The sequence below is a fragment of the Nomascus leucogenys genome, chromosome 4, assembly GCF_006542625.1.
Source record: "Nomascus leucogenys isolate Asia chromosome 4, Asia_NLE_v1, whole genome shotgun sequence".
NCBI classification, from domain to species: Eukaryota; Metazoa; Chordata; class Mammalia; order Primates; family Hylobatidae; genus Nomascus; species Nomascus leucogenys.
In genome coordinates, this window is record NC_044384.1 from 117,811,631 (window position 1) to 117,834,844 (window position 23,214).

Genomic DNA, 23,214 nt, shown 5'->3' on the forward strand with positions numbered 1-23,214 from the left:
TGGAGGTTGAGGCAGGAGAATCGCTTGAACCCAGGAGGTGGAGGTTGCAGTGAGCTGAGATCACACCACTGCACTTCAGCCTGGGCAAGAGAGCAAAACTCCATCTCAATAAATAAAATAAATAAACAAAAATTTTCTTCCTGACTTTAGCCAGCTGTCTTTTCATATCTTCTATATATATTCAGTATTTTTTATATTCTCATTCATCTTCCTTTTATACCTATAATTGCTGTTTAGTTATATTGAATTTATGTTGGAGAATTGTGTTATAGTTTTTTCCTTCTTGGTAGGTGTGTTTTTTTTTTTTTTAATTTTAGGAAGTTACTTTTATCAGCAGAAAATATTTCTGTTCCTTTGTTTTCTTATTGGAGCACAGTATAGATGTCAGATTATTTATTTTGTTTATGATGATATATTGGATTTTCATAGACCTCAAGTAACAAGTGGATTCCGTGAGGCCAGGAAAAAAAAGGTTTGCTTAGTTTTTAAGTTTAAGAGGGCCCTCTTCTGTTGGTATAGTGAAATGCACCTTCTTTACTACATAATTTGTTGGGGTCTTTCTACTTCTGATTCTGTGATTACCATCTTATTTGAATAGAGCCCTTATTTTTTGTTTCTTCCTTTATCCACCAAGATTCAAAAGGGTACCTACCACTTCTAATTGCTGTTTACTTCTTGTCCTACAGAGAACTTTAGTTGGTGTCTACGTTATACAACTACCAGGATTCTTTTCTACACAGTTTCCTCTGATTTTTTTCAGTAAGGGCTCTGTAGTTAACATTGCTTGTCTTGGATGTTTATATTTTCCTCAATTACTTGAAATGAAATTTGAAGTGTTATTTGTCTCTTATTTGTATTAAAAGCAAGGGCTATGGGTAATTTTATTTGCTCTCTGTGGGTTTTGGAATACTTATTTGTATATTTGATTTGAGTTTGGATGCCTACCATTTTCCTAAGGGAAGTAGAATGTCTACTGTAAGTTTTAATACTGGATAAGGAAAAACTTTTTTAAAAAACTGAATAATCCATTGTCTCTGCATTTTGTTGAATTTTGGGACATTATTACTGAATAGTTTCTACCTTCCCCTTTGATCTGAATCACTTCTTTTTCATATATCAAAATTTCTTACACTTGTGAGTCTATTTCTGAACTTTCCATTTTATTTATTTGGTTAGTTGGTCTATCCCTGCACTAAAACCTAATTCTCCTAGTTATTTCAGCTTTGTAAGTCTTGATGTCTGATAGCGTTAAGTAGACCCTCTTTTCTTCTGCAGGAATGTTTGGCCCATTGCTCTTCCAGACAGATTTTATAATCAGCTTGACAAGTTCCACAAGAAACCTTTTTGGAAGCTTGATTATTATTGCAACACCTAGGGAAGACTGGACACTTCATGATACCATTCCTTCTTGTTCATGAGCCTGGAATATCTCTCCATTTATTTCATTTGTAATTTTTTTTTTCTTTTTTGAGACAGAGTCTCACTCTGTCACCCAGGCTGGAGTGCAGTGGCATGATCTCAGCTTACACTCACTGCAACCTCTGCCTCCCAGGTTCAAGCGATTCTCGTGCCTCAGCCTCCCAAGTAGCTGAGATTACAGGCACACACCACCACTCCTGGCTGGGTTTTTTTTTATTTTTTTATTTTTTATTTTTAATAGAGACATGGTTTCTTCATATTGCCCAGGCTGGTCCCAAATTCCTGAGCTCAGGCAATCTGTCTGGCTCAGCCTCCCAGATTACAGGTGTGAGCCACTGTGCCTGGCTCTCCATTTATTTCAGTGCTTTAATATTACATTAAAAATTATTATTTTCCCAAATTTTTTCACTCTTTAAAATTTCTAACTTCATTGCTAGTGCTTAGCAATGGAATTGATTTTTCTATATTGATTTTATTTCCAGCTACCTTAGAAAGTTGAAGTTTGAATGATTTTACTATATATGTGTGTGTATATATATATATATATATATATAGACAACTAAAATTATATATATTTATTGTGTACCACGTGTTTTGAAATATGTATCCATTGTAGAATGGCTAAATTGAACAGTTAATTTATATATTATCTCACTTCAGTTTTTAGTGGTGAGAATACTTAAAATCTCTCAGCAATTTTCAAGAATACAATACATTGTTGTTAACTGTAGTCATGTTGTACAATAGATCTCTTGAACTTATTCCTTCTATCTTAACTGAAATTGTATATCCTTTGTTGGTCAAATGATATTTTTTGGGTTTTCTATCTACACCAGTGAGTGAGAAACTACATCTGACAGGCCAAATCTGGCTATCTGGTTTTGTGAATAAAGTTTTATTGAAACACAGCCACACTCATTCATTTGCAGAGTTGAGTAATTGCAGCAGAGACCATATAGCCCTTGAAGCCTAAAATATTACTGTGTGGCCCTTTATAGATAAAGTTTGCCACTCCCTGATACCATCATACCATTTTAAATAGTAATGATGGTTTTCTTATATTCATTTTCAGCACATCTAATTTTTTCCACTTGTAGTCTAAAAAATTACTTTTGCTAGGTACACAGTTTAGATAATAGTTTGCTAATATTTTCTTCTTTCAAAACTTGCAAGATATTATGAGTATATTCTCCCTGGCTTCCACTATTGCACTTGAGAAATCTGTTGTTCAAATTGTTGTTCCTTTCTAGGTGATCTCTTCTTTCTCTGATTACTGTCTCTGTCTTTGGAGTTGTGCAGTTACACCGCCAAGTTCTAGGTTTGGATTTCTTTTTATTTATCCTGCTTGGGTTATGTTGCACATCCTGAATTTATAAAGATTCTTGTTTCGTTAATCTGGAAATTTCACAGCTGTTATCTCTTGTTAAATATCTTTAAGACACCCCAATAGACATATGTTAGTTAGATATTCTCATGCTGTCCTTTGTATCTCTTTATGTCTCTCCGTTTCCTTTTTCTCTTTGCCACATTTTGAGTAATGTATTCAGGTATATCTTCCAGCTCTCTAAGTTGTTCTTAAATATATTTAATTTTTAAAAAAATTTCAGCTCTTGTATTACTCAGTTCAGATTGTTTCATCCCCCTACTCCCAAGTTCATCTGTTTATTCCTAATGGCCTCTTGTTGATTGGTCATCTTTGTGAGTCCATCCTTCTTTGTGAGTCTATCCTTCTTTGTGAGTCCATCCTTGATTTCTTTAAACATATATATTCACATCTGTTCTGTAGTCTGTACTGGACAATTCTAATATCGACAGTTCTCAAATCTGTTATCTGTTCCCTGTGACTCTTGCCTTCTTGTGTATTTGATCTTTGATTGTGAACTCATTGCTTGAACTTAGTTGGTGGGAGTCCTTTGGGCCTACCAGAAACAACTTTCTTCCAGAGAAGATTTATTGCTGCTTGACACTGGGGAATCGTCAGTCAGAACTGCGTCAGCCTCTCTTGTCTCAACTCAAGAATTCTAGGGTACTCTGCCCCACTTATTGGTTGGGGACTTCGTTTTTGGATAGGATGAGCTGCAGAGTCACATTGTCAAAGGAGCCTACATTCAGGAATGAGAACTCAGGGGCTCCACAGATCTGGGACTCAGACCTCTAAGGAGAGGGTGGAGGCTAGTTGGTGCTGTGTGATGGCACAGTGAGCTGATTCAGTGACTGTTAGAAAAACTGCAAACTGGAGTCAGGTGCTGCTCCTGGAATGAGTGGTCTACCAGAGTTGCTAGGATTCTACTGCAAATAATGGAAAGCAGTCAGGAAGAAACAGGTCCCTTCCTTTAGCTTCCAGTCTCTCTCCAACACCCCCTATTGCCAGAGTTTAAGAGGAGAGGAAACCATTAAAATCAACAGAAAAATTGGTTTAATGAATACTAGGTTCAGCATCTCAAAGCAGTGTACATATAGAAGAGTAGGTTTAGAGCTGAAAGAATAGCTTAATTATTGGCTCTTCAATAACTGCTGTCTACTAAGTTTACTTTTTTATTGTCAGTGTGCAATAACGGAAGATTTGTTTGTGTAATTAATTTCAAGACTCTCAATTCTTTCATGAATGCTTTCCTGACCATAGTAGCATACACAGATTTTCTGCATCACACTCATTTATTGACATTTAGTGTCATTTTAAGTTGCTGTTCAACTTTTAAAATATTTATCCTTACTTATGTTTATGTGTGTTTGCTAGTGCATTGAATAGGGAGGCGGGTTTCAGGGCTGTGTTCTTACAGTTTGAATATTACAACCAGCCTAGCCTAGTACCTTATAATGAATTGGCATTACAAAGTACATTGACCTTTCTGAAAGTTGGAGATTTTTTAAATGCTTTCTTATAAAATGGAATATCCTTCAAAATTATACTTATGTTGATATCAAAAGAGTTTTATTTTTCATGTTGTCATTAATGTTAAGATGCTTAAAAATGAACCTTAGGAAATTAATTTCCTTTTAATTAGCAGGTGCTTCTAAGGAAGGAGGTGCTGGAGCAGTTGATGAAGATGATTTTATAAAAGCTTTTACAGATGTCCCTTCTATTCAGGTAAGGCTACCAGTGGCACTCCCCATGAATATTGCCTGTGTTCCTGTTCATATAATTATTTGTCTCTATCCCTTAAGAATTCTTTTTTCCTTATATAGCTATATAAATGAAATATTTGACTTATTAATACCAAGCCATTATTTGTTGGTACAATTAGATTTTCAGGTGATTTTTCAGTGAGGCTGAAATAAAATTGAATCATATTGTTGAATCACATTACACTGCAATGTTCAGATTCTTAAATTAATGAGTTTTGAGCTCAGAGAATTAGATTAGTTGATGATAGAAATTTGGAAATCATTCATATATATATAATTGAAGTAAAGTGGACACATGCATAAATAAGAGTATTATTTCCATGACTTAAAAATACACATAAGTGTTATATTGTACATCACATTCTACAACCTGACTTTTTACTGAGTGTTGTTTTTTATATTTTTTCGTGATGTAAAATTTGTGATTCTAGTTCATTCGTTTGGATTGATAGATGGTATTCTATTGTATGTACAGACCACAGTGCATGTATAGGTTGTTTCTAGTTTTTGGCTATTCCATACCATGCTGCAATGAATTTTTTTTTTTTTTTTTTTTTTTTTTTTTTTTTTTTTGAGATGAAGTCTAGCTCTGTTGCCCAGACTGGAGTGCAGTGGCACAATCTTGGCTCCCTGCAACCTCTGCCTCCTGGGTTAAAGTGATTCTCCTGCCTCAGCCTCTTGAGTAGCTGAGATTACAGGCGCCCTGCACCATGCCCAGCTAATATTTTGTATTTTTAGTAGAGACGGGGTTTCACTATGTTGGTCAGGCTGGTCTCGAACTCCTCACCTCAAGTGATCCACCCACCTTGGCCTCCCAAAGTACTGGGCTTACAGGCGTGAGCCACCACACCAGCCTGCAATGAATATTCTTGTACATATGTCCTTGATTATTTGTAGGTAGGAGTTTCTTTAGGGTATAAACATAGGAGTAGAATTTCATAGTTATAAACTTTAAGTTTACTTAGATGTTACCCTGTAGGGTTGTTGTACCAGTTAAAACTCCTGTGAGAAAGGTATGATAGTTCTAATTTCATCACATCCTTGCCAATACTTGTTGTTGTCACTGAAAATATTTTTACCAGTATGATGGGTATGAATACTCTTTACCATGTCTATTTGAAAATATTCTCACATCGCTTTACTTGCAAACTACCTTCTATTGCCTGTATTACCTTTTTAGCTCTCTGAAAGGAAAATTATCCTTAAGGTATTTAAGATCTTAAAAAGTTACAAGAAAGCTTTAAAAAGTTTTCTGATTTGACTGTATTTTATCCCTTTATTGAGATATTTGTTTTTTCTTATTTTAAGATACTTTTTAAATAATAGGGAAAACATATCCCTTCCTCCTTTTGTGTTTTACAGGCTTTCATATAAGGGAAAGATTAGTGTTGTAGGAACAATCAGTAAAACTTCGTTGAACTTGAATGTTTTTATTGTTCGATATGTTCTTGTCAGACTGGTAACATCATGGTATGGGCAGCCAAGGGCTATTCAACTATATGGAGGGGAAAAAGCTATTTTATAATTACTCATTGCTTTCTTCCAGCTGGCCCTCTCTGCCACCCTCATCACCCTGTAAATGTCCCACACCTTCCGTTGTTCCCTCGGAAACATCTTTTTCGTAAGCAGCAACTCCCCTAAGTCTTTAACCCCATTTTTAAGGGGTCCGTTCAATATTCTTTTTGTTGTTGTTTGTTTTGTTTTTGTTTTTGTTTTTGAGGCGGAGTCTTGCTCCGCCCAGGCTAGAGTGCAGTGGCGTCATCTCGGCTTACTGCAAGTTCTGCCTCCCGGGTTCATGCCATTCTCCTGCCTCAGCCTCCCGAGTAGCTGGGACTACAGGTGCCCACCACCATGCCCGGCTAATTTTTTTTTTATTTTTAGTAGAGACAGGGTTTCACTATGTTAGCCAGGATGGTCTTGATCTCCTGACCTCGTGATCCGCCTGCCTCCGCCTCCCAAAGTGCTGGGATTACAGGCGTGAGCCACCGCACCTGGCCTCGTTCAATGTTCTTGCCTGATTAGAATCTGACTTTTTTTTTTTTTTTTTTTTTTTTTTTTTGAGACGGAGTCTCGCTCTGTCGCCCAGGCTGGAGTGCAATGGCGCAATCTCGGCTCACTGCAAGCTCCGCCTCCCGGGTTCACGCCATTCTCCTGCCTCAGCCTCTCCAAGTAGCTGGGACTACAGGCGCCTGCCAGCACGCCCGGCTAATTTTTTTTTGTATTTTTAGTAGAGACGGGGTTTCACCGTGGTCTCGATCTCCTGACCTCGTGATCCGCCCGCCTCGGCCTCCCAAAGTGCTGGGATTACAAGCGTGAGCCACCGCGCCCAGCCTGACTTTTTTTTTTTACGCTCTTTAAAGATAAAGCTGTTTATTATTCTTGACTCTCATACTCTTAGTAATTGATAATAAGTTTATTGTGCTTGCACTCCTCATTGTTACTTTGTGACCATTATTCTTATACCCATTTATATGAGGTTCATGCTCCCTGGTCAGCCTTTTTATTATTGGCATGTACTGATCTTGACAACATTCCAGTGCTGCCTAGGTTTGAATCCCAGCTCTACCACACTAGCTGTGTAACCTTAGGTACATTACTTAACCCCCTCTGTACTTCAGTTTCCTCATCTTAAAATAGGAATTATTGGTACATATGCCAAGGGTTATTGTGAGGCTATGACAGTACAGATGAAGTGTAAGAAGTATATGTTAGCTATTATTATTTTCCTAAATTTTCACACATTCCTGATGAATTCAGTTTCTAGACCCCCTCCTCACTTTCACTGTAGCTACCCAGTTCATAGTCACTCATTGGATTTTGAGGTCATCTGTGTGTTACCGTTATGTTTCCAAAGTCATTAATTGAAGTATCTCATTACTGACCAGAATCTCCATGCTTTTTTAAATACTCTAACAACTACTTCTGCATGATTTCAAGGATCTTCAGTCCATTGATTTTTCTACTCACTCTTTTTTTTTTTTTTTTTTTTTTTTTTGAGACGGAGTCTTGCTCTGTCACCCAGGCTGGAGTGCTGGAGTGCAGTGGCACCATCTCAGCTCACTGCAAGCTCTGCCTCCCGGGTTCACGCCATTCTCCTGCCTCAGCCTCTCCGAGCAGCTGGGATTACAGGCGCCCACCACCACGCCTGGCTAATTTTTTATATTTAGTAGAGATGGGGTTTCACCATGGTCTCGATCTCCTGACCTCGTGATCCGCCCACCTCGGCCTCCCAAAGTGCTGGGATTACAAGTGTGAGCTGTCGCGCCTAGCCTCTACTCACTCTCAATTAATCATCTGTCACTTTATACTTTCCTTCTCATCTATGCTTGATTTCCTTCTTATCTACGCTTTGATACCATGGTTTCTTGCAGTAGGACTGTACATATTATACTAAAATCCCTTGCTTCTCTGGTTTTTTTTTTTTTTCATAACAAAGTATTAAGCAATGATTTTTTTAATACTCATTTTGCAAAACTACAACTGTGGATATTCCCAACTTTTTATTTTCTCTATGTCCTGAAACCGTGCTGCTAGAGAAAGTCACATGTTAGGGCTCATGATTTTTCCTGGAATTCACGTAAAATGAACCCTCAACAATCTGATATGCTTACTATGTTTCTGTGATCAGTTATTTCTCTGCTTAATATAGCTATCAGACATGTTTCTTTCCTTTCTATCCATCAGCCTGTCTCTGTCCTCCTCTCTTCTCTCAGTATATGACCTAGCCCCTTACTTTAGTAAATAAGTAGTGAGCATCAAATGGGAACATGTTCTTTCTGTTACATTCTTCTCTACTGTACATTCCTTCTGTCCTGTTGCTCCAGGAACATGGTCCTTCTTCAAAGGCCAGCACCTCCACCAGTGCTCCAAAGCCTAGTATTTTCTGCTTCCTTAACACATTTACACAATCAGTAATCTCATGTGGGTTCAAGCTCTTTCTGTTTATCTCTTAACGTGGCTGGGTTCTTCAGTTTAAAAAACAAAAGTCTCACTGGACTCCATATCTTCCAGATACTATTTTTTATTTTGGCCCTCACAGTCAACTTTTCCAAAAGAGTTGTCTGTACTTGGTATTTCTATAACTTTACTTGTTACTCACTTCATCCGACTTCTTTCTAGCTTATTCTTACATTGAAACAGGTCTTGAGTAAATTACTGATCATCGTTGAGGCACCAAACTCAACCAGTTTGGGATTTTTTTTTCTTGATTTTCTATCAGTATTTAGCACTGTTGACTATAGCCACTGTTTTGATGTTTAATTTTAGGTGCTTGTGATATGACGTTCTTCCATTTTATTCTCCCTACATCTTTGTCCACTTCATCTCTGTCTCTTTATAGGCACATCCTTCTCTACTTGCCTGTTGAATATTGGAGTTTCTTAAGGATTAGTTCTGGGCCCTGTCTTCTCATTCTCTATTTTCTTACTGAGTCACCTCCTTCAAACCCCTGGCTTCAGTTCCCACGTTCATCTAGATAATGCCGAGATTTTAACCTCCAAGCCAGACCTCTCCTGAGTTCCAAAATGGTTTATCCACTGTGATTGTTTACCTGACATCCTCTTTCAGATGTCTCAAAGACACCTCAAACTTACCCTGTTTGAAATTGGAATAATGGTCTTCCAGTATTCTGTGTGTGTAAACCATTACTTAATCAATTACAAAAGTTAGAAACCTAGGAATCATTCTACTGCAACAGACACCTAACTTAGTGGGTTTTCAAGCTTCTTTTGCTTGTATGCCTGCTAAAAGAATGTTTAAAGAGTTATGTACCCCCTCACTGAAGTACGTTTTTGAGTTGACTCTCTTCTTCCTTATTGGGGGAAGGGGAACCTTGCATTGTGTTCCAGGGGAATGCATCATAAGATTAGGGGTGGTAGAAGTTTCTGGAAAATGGCAGAGGGGTATTGTGAAGAGGTGAGAGGCAGGAAAGAGCTAGCTCAGAAGTTTCTTTAACCACATAACAGTGTTACCTGGTCACCATCTACCTCTTCAGTCTTGTTTCATGTCTTGTTCTCCTTTGCATTTACACGCACTCCTTCTTTCTCTCTTGCTCTTACTCTCTGTTAAGCAAAAGGTGAATTTAATAGCTGTTGAAAGTGAAAGATGTAAGGCAGTTTGATGAAGGGACTCAATTGGTATCACCAGGAGTCTATTTCTCATTTCTAATTCCTCTGCATTGTCTTCTCCCATGGTCAACAATATGGTTATAGCTGTTCCATACTCACACCTGGGTCACTGGCTCTTCTAGTTCCCTTTATACTTTTTATTCCTTACTCTGGCTTTCTTTCATTTACTTTGTCACAGAGCCTTTGCACATGCTATTAACTCTCCAGGGAAAACAAATCTGTCTACTTTGCCTAATGATATCCTACACATTCTTTAGCTCTCAGCTCAAGCTTGACTTTACTCATAGGTCAAACCCCTCTTATGTATAAACTTTCATTTTCTTTTGTGGGACTTCCTATTTGTAGTTTCATATTTGATATCATTTGATTGATTTTTAAAATCTCCCTGAGTATATTATACTCTCCATAAGGCAAAGACCATGTCTATCTATTTTGGCTAACCATAGTCTCTCCATTGCCTAGCATAGTACCTCTGTGTTATGTGAATATTTGTTAAATGAATGAAAGAATAATGGTGAACAGCAGTTTGACAAAGGGTTGGCTCCAGAGGAAACAAAATGTAGCTATCCTGACTACAGTTTATCATGACAGAGGAGAGAAAATCAAAACTAACTTAAAACATGTCCTTTTTGTAATATTGGGTAATATGTATATGGATGCAATAAGATAGGTTATACACTCGAAGTCATTTTGAGAAATTAGACTTTTATTTATTCTTAGATATTTTACATCTTGTTTTTAAAATTACAAAGCATTTTGAGAGCATATTTGAAGTTATTCATGAGGGAAGAAGTAGCAAAAATGGTAACAAGTAAGGAAGAAAAATAAAGCATTTTGTGTTATTGTCTATAATGTATTTCTATTCTCCATTAGAAATAGTGCTAGAATGAGAAATAAACTTATTAGGTGAAAGATTATTTTAAGCATCAGGGCATAATTTTGATATTGTTCATGGCAAGACATTGTTGTAATTCTCAATCTTTTTTTAAGATTTATTCTAGTCGAGAACTCGAAGAAACATTAAATAAAATCAGGGAAATTTTGTCAGATGATAAACATGACTGGGATCAGCGTGCCAATGCAGTAAGTTTTTGTCTTTAATTTTCTTCTTTCTTTATTGATGTTCCTTTTAAAAAACATGGAAATTCAGTAGTAGTACTATATGGTATTCACTTATAAAATAGAGAGTCTGATAGGTAACATTTCTTTCTGGAGAATATATTGATATAATACTCATTTTCTGATTTGGGATCGATTTTTATTTTGGTTCGGCTGATCAGATGGTGCCTATCCTACACATTTGGTAGCCTCACCACATGTGCTGTTTTTGACTGGTTGGTAAAATGTGAGATTCAGAGGGCTTTGGCCTTTTTGTGGACTTACATAGTTGCTTATTAGCACTATCCTCAAGTCATGTAAGGTTTACCAATAAAGCAGTTCACTTTACCTGCATGCTCAGTGTTTTCATCGCATCAATATAAATTCACAACAGGATGTGCATTTATCTGGGTTTTTTTTCTTCTCATATGAATGTGATGAATATTTCTCCTGTGATTTCATTTATAAAGGTCAGATACCCTTGAGTTAAGAATATTTTGTTTAACCTAAATTCCTTAAGGAAAATATTTGATAAAATTTAAAATAATATTTGTGTCGACAATAAGCAATCTATTTTTTAAATTTGTGAACTTACTGTTTACATAACCAAATTACGTTTACCAAATGAGTACCTCAGAGTTTTCAGGAAGCCAGAGAAAAGGGCTGCATTTGAAGACTGTTCTGCTCTGAGAGGTCCCAATCTGGCTAATCATGAAAATCCCTATTTTGATTAATTAAATCAAATGCAGGGTCTTTTGACAAATATGGCTTTGATGACACTGTGAACAAAGGACCATTTTTGTCTTTGTTAGGAAGTCTACATATCTTAAAACATTGAAATACTGTTTTTAACAGAGAGTGTTCCTCCAAATTTGTTAAATATGGCTCCTATTTCTTCAATTCTGAGATAAGTCTGATACAGATTTTTTGTCACAGGTGATCTATAGAGAAACATGACAGATTAAGTGTTATTAGTATAAAACGTGAACTTTTTACTTAAGGGTTTTTTTGGTTTTACTTAAAACTACCCATTTGGAAACAACAGATGGTCTTTTGATTTTTTTTTTCGTTAGAAAAATGACACAGGCTGATTGTAATAAGTGAAACAATGCAGAAAACTACAGAGAAAAAGTTAATAGTTTCCTACCTATTAAAGAAACAAACTTTTGTGGAGGCTAAGATGGGGGGATTGCTTGAGCCCCGGAGTCTGAGGTTACAGTGAGCTATGATTGTACCACTGTGCTCCAGCCTGGGCAACAGAGTGAAACCCTGTCTCTAAAAAAAAAAATTTAAAAAAAAAACTTCATTTTAGAGTATATCCTTTTCTGTGTTATATGTATTTAAACATATATGATAAGATATGGACAATTTTCCCCTACTCTTTTTGTAAACCAAAAAAAAAAAAAAAAGATCATACTTGATACATTACTTAGTAACTTGCTTTTTTTTTTTTGGCTTAACAAATCATGCTCATTCAGTACACCTGGTATAGATGTCAGGCATGTAATAGTTGCTCAGGTATTTATTGAGTGCAGATTAATATGTACATATATTCTTTAGTTTAGTATATATACATGTAATTTGTGTGTGTGTTATAGGAATCTGATCTTTGTTTGTTTTTATACTTTAAGTTCTAGGGTACATGTGCACAACATGCAGGTTTGTTACATATGTATACATGTGCCATGTTGGTGTGCTGCACCCATTACTTGTCATTTACATTAGTTATATCTCCTAATGCTATCCCTCCCCCCACCCCACGACATGTAATTTTTATAATCATTTACCATTTGATGGATTTTCAGTTATTTTTTATTGTTTTGCTATTTTAACAGTGTTGCAATAAACATCCTTACACACATTTGTAACAATGGAGCTTTTATTTTTGTAGGTTAGATTTTAAAATGTGGGTTGTTGGGTAAAGAGTTGCTGCAGTTTTATTTTAGTAGATGCTGCCAAAATATTTTGAACAAAGGTGTTAGTCATGTATAATCTTACAGCGTTTGAGAGCATCTGTTTTCTTTTCAATTTTAAAAAATTTTTGCCATTGTGTTGGGGAGAAATGTGTCTTTGTGAATTTGTTTATCACTAGTAACTTTTAACATATTTAAATATATTTATTTTACCCAATTTAATCACAGGTTACAATAGTCTCCCCTTATCTATGGTTTCAGTTTCCATGGCTTCAGTTACTCATGGTCAACCATGGCCAGGAAATAAGAAGATACTTTGATAGAGAGAGACCCACGTTGACATGTTTATTACAATATATTGTTATAATTTTTCTATATTATTACTGTCATTAATCTCTTACTGTGCCTAATTTATAAATTAAACTTTACCATAGGTAAATATGTATAGGAAAAAAGCATATATAGGGTTCAGTACTATCTGAGGTTTTAGGCATCCACTGGGAGTCTTGGTACATATCCCTTGCAGGTAAGGGGAAACTACTATATTTGTCTTTTTCTTATTTTATTGTCATTCTTTGTGTATCATCTTATACGTTGCAGGTAATTTTATCCTACCGTATTTTGATTTTTATTTTGTTTTTAGTTATAATTTAGACACTTGAAAATTCTCCTCTGTTTATGATAGTTTTCCCTTCCTTTTATGCCCAAGATTGTATAATATTCTTTGGATTTTTTTTCTAATGTCCATAGCAGGGTTTTTTTACATTTACATCTTTATGCATCTGATTTAACTTCAAAGATATATTTTAAAATTTAAAAAACCTCTGAGTTAAATGTGAAATTATATACAATAATGGTATGATAAGTAGACTTTTAGCTTCTGAGTGTGTATGAGCACAGATGTGCATGTGTGTGTATCTCTTTTGATCAGTGTAATTTTATTATGTATGTCTGGTTTTCATGTGGATAACATTTGGCAATCAAATATTGAAAAAGTAATGATTTTTCTTGTCTAGTTGCTCTGGCTAGGCCTTCTAATACTCTGTTGAATAAAAGTGTTGAAAGCAGGCATCCTTGTCTTATTCCAGACCTTAGAGGAAAGGCTTTCTGTTTTTCCCTATTCAATATGATATTGGCTGTGGGTTTGTATTGTATTGTATTGTATTGTATTGTATTGTATTGTATTGTACAAACCACATGCAGGGAGAACAGTATGGAAGTTTCTTAAAAAATAATAAAAATAAAAATAAAACCACAATATAATCCAGCAATCCCACTGCTGGGTATATATCCAAAAGAAAAGAAATCAATATATTGGAAAGATATATACATTTTCTTGTTTATTGCAGCACTATTCACAAAAATCCAAGAGATGGAATATACCTGAATGTCCATCTGTTAATAAATGGATAAAGAAAATGTGGTACATATATACATTGGAATATTATTCAGCCATAAAAAGGATGAAATCCTGTGGTTTGCAACAACATGGATGGAACTGGAGGACATTATGTTTAGTGAAATAAGCCAGTCACAGGAAGAAAAAGATTGCATGTTCTCACTAATATGTGGGACCTAAAAAAAAAAATCGAACTTGAGATAGAGAGTAGAATAATGGTTACCATGGACTGAGAAAGGTAGTTGGGGGTTGGGCAGGGAGAATAAAGAGGAGATGGTTGAAGGGTACAAAAATACAGTTAGAGCAAGAATAAGATCCAGTGTTAGGCAGCACAATAGGGTGACTGTAGTTAACAATAATTTATTGTATATTTCAAAATAACTAAAAGAGTGGAATTGGAATGTTCCTAACAGAAAGAACAGATTGATGTTAGAGGTGATGGATACCCCCATTACCCTGATTTGATTGTTACACATTGTGTGCTTTTATCAAAATATCACATGTACTTCATAAAAATGTGCAACTATTATGTATTCATAATAATTAAAAATTTAAGAAATGAAAAATTCAATAGCAGGTCAGATGTAGTGGCTCACTCCTGCTGGGAGGCCAAGGCGGGTGGATCCTTTGAGGCCAGGAGTTTGAGACCAGCCTGGCCAACACAGTGAAACCCCATCTCTACTAAAAATACAAAAATTATCCAGGCACGGTGGCATGTATCTGTAATCCCAGCTACTGGGGAGGCTGAGGCACGAAAACCACTCAAACCTGGGAGGTGCAGTTGCAGTGGGCTGCAGTGGCACCACTGCACTCCAGCCTGGGCAACGGAGCAAGACTCTGTCTCAAAAAAAAAAAAAAAAAAAAAAAAAATGTTCCACAGCAAAAAAAAGTAATGCTAGAAGTTTCCAAATTTGGCACTTTTAAAAATAGGCTCCCTTAGTAGATAGTGATGGTAATGGTCACACAACATTGTGAATGCACTAAATGCCACTGAATTGTATACTTTAAAATGGTTAAAATAGTAAATTTTGTTCATTTGTATTTTACCACAATTAAAGACTCCCTATTATCATACTGGGGATTAAGCTAAAAGACAAACGAATAAATAAATAAAATAGATTCCCTTAAAACTTTAGAATTTATGTACTTATAGATTACATTTCTCTGTCGTGCTTATAACTAAATCTATAATGTTATTTTTCAGACAGCTTTTTGTTGGCCTATTTATTTACAAGATACATTTAATGCTACTAAAATGTCTGAATATACTAATGTAATGAAACATTATATATGTTTCATTTATTAGAAAGTTTGTTTGAATAATGTAGTTTAGATAGCTTCTTTTTTTGCACTTCCACCTTTTTTGTCAATAATGAAAATTCTTTATTTCAGCTGAAGAAAATTCGATCACTGCTTGTTGCTGGAGCTGCACAGTATGATTGCTTTTTTCAACATTTACGATTGTTGGATGGAGCACTTAAACTTTCAGCTAAGGATCTTAGATCCCAGGTGGTTAGAGAAGCTTGTATTACTGTAGCGTAAGTATATTCCTTTTATGATGTGTTTTTTATGAATGAATTTAGTACTCACTGATTCAGTGCTCATTAAGTCAAGCAGTAGCAAGATAGCCAAAAAAAGTATATGATCCAAAAATCATTTTTGTTATACATAAGGATTCAATCTGTATGATTTAAAAAAAATTCCTTAACAGCTCTTTATAGCAACATTTTAAGGTTGGTATAAAGATATTTAAAATATCTAAAGCCTACTGGTGGATTTTTTATCTTTAATTCTTCAAGTATAAGATGAAATGAATGGGTCTGGAAACTGGCTGTATTCACTTTTCTCACTACTAATTTGTGTATTAAACACTCAATTTCTGATATTTTGGCAATTATTCTGGCATTACAACATGCATCATTAACTTAGCAAAACCTAAACTTTAAGTTTGTAGTCTTCCACAATACAAGGATGGTAGAACTTACTATTTACTATTTCTGACCTAAGCAGTGTTGTTGCATATGCATTCCTTTGAAGATAGAGAACACAAAAGTGCCTACTAGCAATATTTCTAATCAGGATTATATTAGATATTCTAGTCAGAAATGAAGAAAAAAAGGCAATATAAAGATTGCAAGAAAAGGAACAAAACTGCCATTATTAACAGATGATATAACTATCCTGCAGAAAACTGCAAGAGAATCTACAGATAAATTATTATAATAAAGGGACTTCGGCAAAGTTGCAAGATACAAGTCCCAGTATACCAAAATGACCCAATATCTCCAACTAGCAAAGAAAACCCAAATTAATACAAAAACCCATAAAACATAACCATGAAAAATACACTTAAAACATGATAGTTCTCTTGCAGAAAACTGGACAATATATGTAAAACATCTGTTTCCAGATAATAGACAGCAGACAGGGTAGGAATGGAATTCTTAAAAAATGCAAGTGCTGTTGAACAGTATGAGTTTTGTCCTGGAGGCACTATGGGGAAGGAAGGGGGAACCTAAGCAGAGCAAGGCAGTCTCACTGAGGTGAGGAAACAGAGACTAGAGTTTCAGAGGCTGAAATGGTCACAATTGGCAATGCAGAATACTGGAGAGAAGAGGGGAGATTCTCACACACACACACAAAGAGCTACAGAGATCATAATATGGGAATCCATGAGTCTAGATGTATACTACCCTGTCCATGTAAAAGGTACAACTCTCTGAGGAAGGAAGGGAACGAATGCCTGGGAGCTATAAGATAAACAATTCCCAGAGCTCATATAGGGATAGGAGAGGTTTAAGATCTGACCAACCAGAATGGAAAAACCTTGGTGAACACCAAAGGCAGTCAGTAGAAACCCCAGAAAGGCCATTGCATAGGAATAGTACTAAACCAGCTCTAAAGTAAGGCAACTCTTGACTCTGCCTCTCCCAACAAGCTTATAAAGATCAAGCTGATTCTCAAGTACATTACCTGCCTACCAAAGTAAAACTCATGCTCTTTAAAGGAAGACAACATCCAAACATATCCACACCTCCCTGCTTTTCATTTGAGGTTCCTTTTTGCCTGTGACTTCATACATTGGAAAACTAATATTATAACAGTGCATAGGTCTGAATCTGAGCTCTTTGAATCAAGAACCTGAATTATTGGAGCTAACTCTATCCCAACCATGTTTTCAGTGAGATATAAATACATAAAAATTAACCAGTATTGCAAGCATTGTCAGCACTTTGAGTAGTTACAATATCCCTCCTATTTTAACTAAAATCATACAATGAAAGGCTGATTTAGTTGTTTAACTACATAATTGGAAAGAGAAGTCCGATGTCCTAAAGATCACCCAATAAGATACGGTAGAGTTGTTATTTTTGACTGCGGATTTGGCAATCCTATTCCAAAGAAGTGAGGGAGTATTTATGACTAAAAAAGTCGTGATACTATTAATAGAAATAAAGAACATCTTGAGGAGCATTGATTTGAGTAAGATTTTGAACTTGTTTGTAAAAATATGCTGAATTTAAGATTGATAATGGATCATCAAAATGGAAATAACTCATGGATCAAGACCAAAGGTCAGAACCATCAGAGCTGATTATTTCACCTGATGTGTCCTCAGAGTTAATAATTAAATTCTGAAATCAAATGGCTTCTCCAAGTGCTATTGCAAAGAGATGAGGAAAATGCCAGATTTCAACTTTGAACTAGCCAGTTAAAGATGGGGAAAAGAAGGAAATATGTAGTATCTAGGTTTCCCTTTCTTTCTTGTGTTTTTCTGCCATTACAACTGTTTAAAATACAAATTCCTAAGTTAATTCAGTAAGAGTATTTTAAAATTATATGATTCTATCTATATTTAATGTTAAACTATTGAAAAATACTTTTTGTCTTCCTTTGTAGCCACCTTTCAACAGTTTTGGGAAACAAGTTTGATCATGGCGCTGAAGCCATTGTACCTACACTTTTTAATCTTGTCCCCAATAGTGCAAAAGTCATGGCAACTTCTGGATGTGCAGCAATCAGATTTATCATTCGGGTAGGTTTGCTCTCTCCTTTTCTACTGCTGCCTCCTCCCCCTTCCCACCACTTTTCTTTCTTCTTCTTCCCCCTTTTTCTCTCCTTTCCCCACCCCACCCCTCTCTCTCAATGTAAGTCATGGAGTTTCTTTTTGAACCCCAAAAGCAAATCATTTTTGAATTATTTTTCTGGTAGTGAAAGCCACAGATGGTCATTATAGAACTAGAGGATTGCAAAGTAAACATGTTTGTATATGGAATAAAATACATACATACATGTACATGAGTACATATACTCTTATGTATCTACAATTACGTGTGTGTATAATCACAAATGTTACAGAAAATAGACAGGTAAATTTTTAATATAGTTATGTGCCACCTCACAAAGTTGCAGTCAATGATGGGCTGCATATACAACAGTGGTCCCGTAAGATTATAATATTATATTTTTACTGTGCCTTTACTACTTTACTACTTTTGGATATGTTCAGATACACAATACTTACTATTGTGTCACTCTATCCTAGAGTATTCAGTACAGTAATATTTAGTATAGTATCCAGTACAGTAATTCAGCTACAGGTTTGTAGCCTAGGAGCAATAGGCCTTAACATATAGCCTAGGTGTGGAGTAGGCTATACCATGTAGGTTTATGCAAGTACACTCTATGATGTTCATACTATGATGATGAAATCACCTAATGGATTTCTCAGAATGTATCCCCATCATTAAGTGAGGTATGACTGTATTTCTCTTCACTCATATCTTGAGGAAGTCTGAAAGAACAGAGTTGAAAAAACAAATCTCTCCCTTTGAATTCTATTCCTTTGTTACTAATCACTTCAGCAATTTAATGTGTACTTTTCCAAACTTCTATTCTGTGCCTATACAAATGTATTTGCTACACATATAGAACATGTAAGTATATATAATATATTCTTTAACTTCTTTTTTAAATTATTTATTTATTTATTTATTTATTTATTTATTTATTTATTTATTTTGAGATAGAGTCTCACTCTGTCACCCAGGCAGGAGTGCAGTGGTACGATCTCGGCTCACTACAACCTCCGCCTCCCGGGTTCCAGCAATTTTCCCGCCTCAGCCTCCCGAGTAGCTGGGACTACAGGCACCCACCACCATGCCTGGCTAATTTTTTTTGTATTTTTAGTAGAGACGGGGTTTCACCATGTTGGCCCAGGCTGGTCTCAAACCCCTAGCTTCAAATGATCCACCTGCCTCAGCCTCCCAAAGTGTTGGGATTACGGGCGTGAGCCATCATGCCCAGCCTAGCTTCTTTTTAAACTTCATGTACTTGGGCAGCATCCCTTATCCATATGTGTAATTCTTTTTAACGTCTAAATTGTCTTCTGTTAAGGATATAGCATCAAATTATCCTCACCAGGCCGGGCGTGGCAGCTCACACCTGTAATCCCAGCACTTTGGGAGGCCAGGCGGATCACCTGAGGTCAGTTCGAGATCAGCCTGACCAACATGAAGAAACCCAGTCTCTACTAAAAATCTAAAATTAGCCAGGCTTGGTGGTGCATGTCTGTAATCCCAGCTACTCGGGAGGCTGAGGCAGGAGAATCTCTTGAACCCAGGTGGCAGAGGTTGTTGTGAGCCGAGATCGCACCATTGCACTCTAGCCTGGGCAACAAGAGTGAAACTCCATCTCAAAAAAAATAAATAAATATATAATAATAATAATGATAATTATCCTCACCATTCTTATTCCTGCAGTCTTCTTCCTGGAGTCCTTTTTCTCCATTCCTTTGCCAATATTGTCTTTTATCAGTATCTTTGGGGTTTTATAATTTAATAACCATTATTTCATATTCTACTTTGCATTTCCTGCATTATTAGGGATGTTAGCTATTTTTTTCCTTCTATAATTCTTCTATGGGTTGTCAGTTTATACTCTGTGCGTTTTTTCTCACTTCTAAGATCTTTTTATATATCATAAGGATATTAATTCTGTGTGGTATATGTTGTGGTATTTTCTACAGTCTGACATTGCTTCAAATATTGTATAAGCTCTTTTGTTATATATCAAAATTTTAAATTTTTATGTATTGAGACTTGTTCATTTTGTGGGTTTTATTATAGTTAAAACAACTTTCCCAATTTCACAGTTACACAAAAATATTCAATCATTTAGAACTTCTGTCATTTTTTTCTTAGGTTTAGTTCTAACTGGATTTAATTTTTGTGTGAAATATAGATTTCTAACTTGATATTTCCCCCAATACAAAACCAATTGAGCCAGTAGCATGTGGTGAATTACAGTGTAGCCTTTTATTGAAATGGTGTTGTTTTCATGTAATAAATTTTCATAAATATGTAAGTCTGTTTCTTAAATGTATTTTCAGTTTCCTTGATCAGTTTGTCCTTTCCTGTTAAAAAAATTAAGTTTATTCCTAATACTACTTTCTCAGGAAGTGTTCTTTTTCACTATTTTCGTATTTTAAATTAAATGCTAATTAAATTAAATTAAATTAAATGCTAATTTAAAATAGGAAAATGGTCCTTTTTTTCCCATTTCAGGCTTTTTTTTTTTAAGATTGTAGACAACCTTAATCCAGAACCTTTGTAACAATGTTAGAAAATATAGAAGCTAGGCATGGTGGCTTACGCCTGTAATCCTAGCACTTTGGGAGGCTGAGGCAGGCGGATCACGGGAGTCAAGACCAGCCAGGCCAATATGGTGAAACCCCATCTCTACTAAAAATACAAAAAAATTAGCTGGGCATGGTGGTGCATGCCTGTAATCCCAGCTACTCCGGAGGCTGAGGCAGGAGTATTGCTTGAACCTGGGAGGGGGAGGTTGCAGTGAGCCGAGATTACGCCACTGCACTCCAGCCTGGGTGACAGAGCGAGACTCTGTCTCAAAAAAAAAAAAAAAAAAAAAAAAAAAGGAAGTATAGTGGGAATTACTGAAATCTTTGTTTTGTCCTTGAATTGGGTGGGATCATATTTAACGTTAATTAAATATGATTTTTAATGGGTTTCTATGGGTATAGTATATTAGATTATGGAAATTTCCTGCTGTTCACATTTTGCTAAATTTTGATCAGGAATAGATGTTGAATTTTATCAGATAGCCCTTTAATATCTTTAGAAATGATTATCTTTGTTTTTTCATTTATTCATTATACATTCGGGAACTAAATTCTGCTTGGCCATTGTAAATTAAGATACTGCTAGATTCAGTTGGCTAATGTTTAGTAAGATTTGGCATTCATTTAAATGAATAAGTATTTTGTGAATTTTTTTTCCTGTTTTATATATTTTGTTAATATATTGTTCTGCTATTAGGGTTTAATGGCCGTTGAGATTATATAATACCATTTCCATTGTTTTAGACTCTTGGCATCTTGAATATTTTGAAATGTTGGCGATCCTCTCGCCTCAGCCTCCCAAGAAGCTGGGATTACAAGTGTGAACTACTGCACCCAGCTGACTTTTTCGTATTAGAATGTTATACATTCTTTTATATATACTTGGCAGAGGCATTATTTTGGGTTCTTTATAAACTTCAGTTTATAGTTTTATTGGTTGTAGTGAGATTATTTGATTTTTCTAATTCTTTAGTTTCTATTTTTTTTTCAACTTTTGGCTCATTTTATTTTTCTAGATTTTTGTGGTATATCTTTAGACAATTTGCACTGCTTTTTCTTTATTATTGTAAGGCTTTGGGTTTTCTTCTGAGTTTGGCTTTGGCAGCATCTCAGTGATTTAAATTTACCACATTTTATTTATGTTTTCAATCATTTGTAATTTCCATTTCAACTTCTTTGAATTACATAATAATGTTTTCATTTTCAGATGGTGGTTTTGTTCTTATGTCATTATTTTTGAGTTTCATGACATTCTGATCAGGGAATTTGGTTGTATGATTTATTCTTTGGTGAATGCCTTGAAATTTTGTGTTCTAGTATGTCATCACTTTATATAGGTAGTCGGTTATCATTTACAAATGTAGAATTCTTTGGCATAGAATTGAGTACTTTGTTCATCACTAAATCTAGCTTATGTTTTATTTACACTATTCAAGTTCTTTATGATCTCATTTTTTTAAAAAATCTACTTTATCTGGTAAATTCTGATTCTAATTTTGTCAATTTCATTTTTCTAACAGTTCTTGATGTATGTACTTTATGTATGGTCAAGGTTTTTTTACTATTATCATCTTGAAATAGTATTTTTTTTCTTGTATTTTGTTTCCTGTTCATTGTGCTGCTTTTGTTTCCCTTTTTTTTTTGTAATTTAGAAGTTCCTTATTGTCAAGAATAAAACCTTTGTTATGCTCCTCTCTGCCTTTTAAAAAGTATACATTTTATTTCGTTCATGTCGTTTTTTCCATTACCCATTGAATTAAATTTAACAAAGATATTTTCATTTTCAGCAACTGTAATTAACTGTAGTTTTTTACTGCTTTTATTTCTGACCCATTTATTGGTATACTGTCACTTCCCTTTTTTTAATTGATTCTGGGTCATTCTTGTTTGGCTTTAGTGTTTTCTCACTTTTCATATATATTTTTATCTTTGTATATTTTGATTTGGCTTTTCCTTGCCAATTCAGAGTATGGGGACTAAAAATTTGACCGTTGAACTTCAGGTTCACTTTCCTTTTCTTTCACAAATTTTGTTGTCGTTATGGAGTCTTGCTCTGTCACTCCAGTGGCGCCATCTCCGCCCATTGCAACCTCTACCTCCCAGGTTCAAGCTATTCTTCTGCCTCAGCCTCCCAAGTAGCTGGCCTTTCAGGCACCTGCCACCGTGCCTGGCTAATTTTTGTATTTTTAGTAGAAGCGAGGTTTCGCTATGTTGGTCAGGCTGGTCTCGAACTCCTGACCTCCTGGCTCACTCCTGTAATCCCAGCACTTTGGGAAAGTGAGGCGATCCACCTGCCTTGGCCTTCCAAAGTGTTGGGATTACAGGTGTGAGCCACCATGCCTGGCCCGTTTTCTTAACTTTTTATTGTTGCCTCTAAAAATGAGACTATTTGATTATTTTAAAGCAAAACAACCACCACCACTAACAAGCAACCTTTAGGAAGTTTTATAAGACAATCCCTTTGTGTGAAGAGTTTCCCCACAGCAGGTCTAG

General features: G+C 35.6%; 1 protein-coding gene across 38 annotated transcripts in view; it reads left to right on the forward strand.

The window, feature by feature from the left end:
- CLASP2 (cytoplasmic linker associated protein 2) overlaps positions 1 to 23,214 on the forward strand; it is a 222,561-nt gene that overhangs the window by 77,048 nt on the left and 122,299 nt on the right. For 22 of the 38 annotated variants that reach the window (XM_030812195.1, XM_003256835.4, XM_030812207.1 and 19 more), the window contains 4 exons: positions 4,425 to 4,507; positions 10,662 to 10,754; positions 15,474 to 15,619; positions 17,982 to 18,117. In XM_030812195.1, coding sequence (XP_030668055.1) covers positions 4,425 to 4,507; positions 10,662 to 10,754; positions 15,474 to 15,619; positions 17,982 to 18,117 — 458 coding nt within the window. The remainder of the gene's footprint in view (positions 1 to 4,424; positions 4,508 to 10,661; positions 10,755 to 15,473; positions 15,620 to 17,981; positions 18,118 to 23,214) is intronic. The other 16 variants (XM_030812196.1, XM_030812201.1, XM_030812205.1 and 13 more) reach the window with 1 other exon arrangement.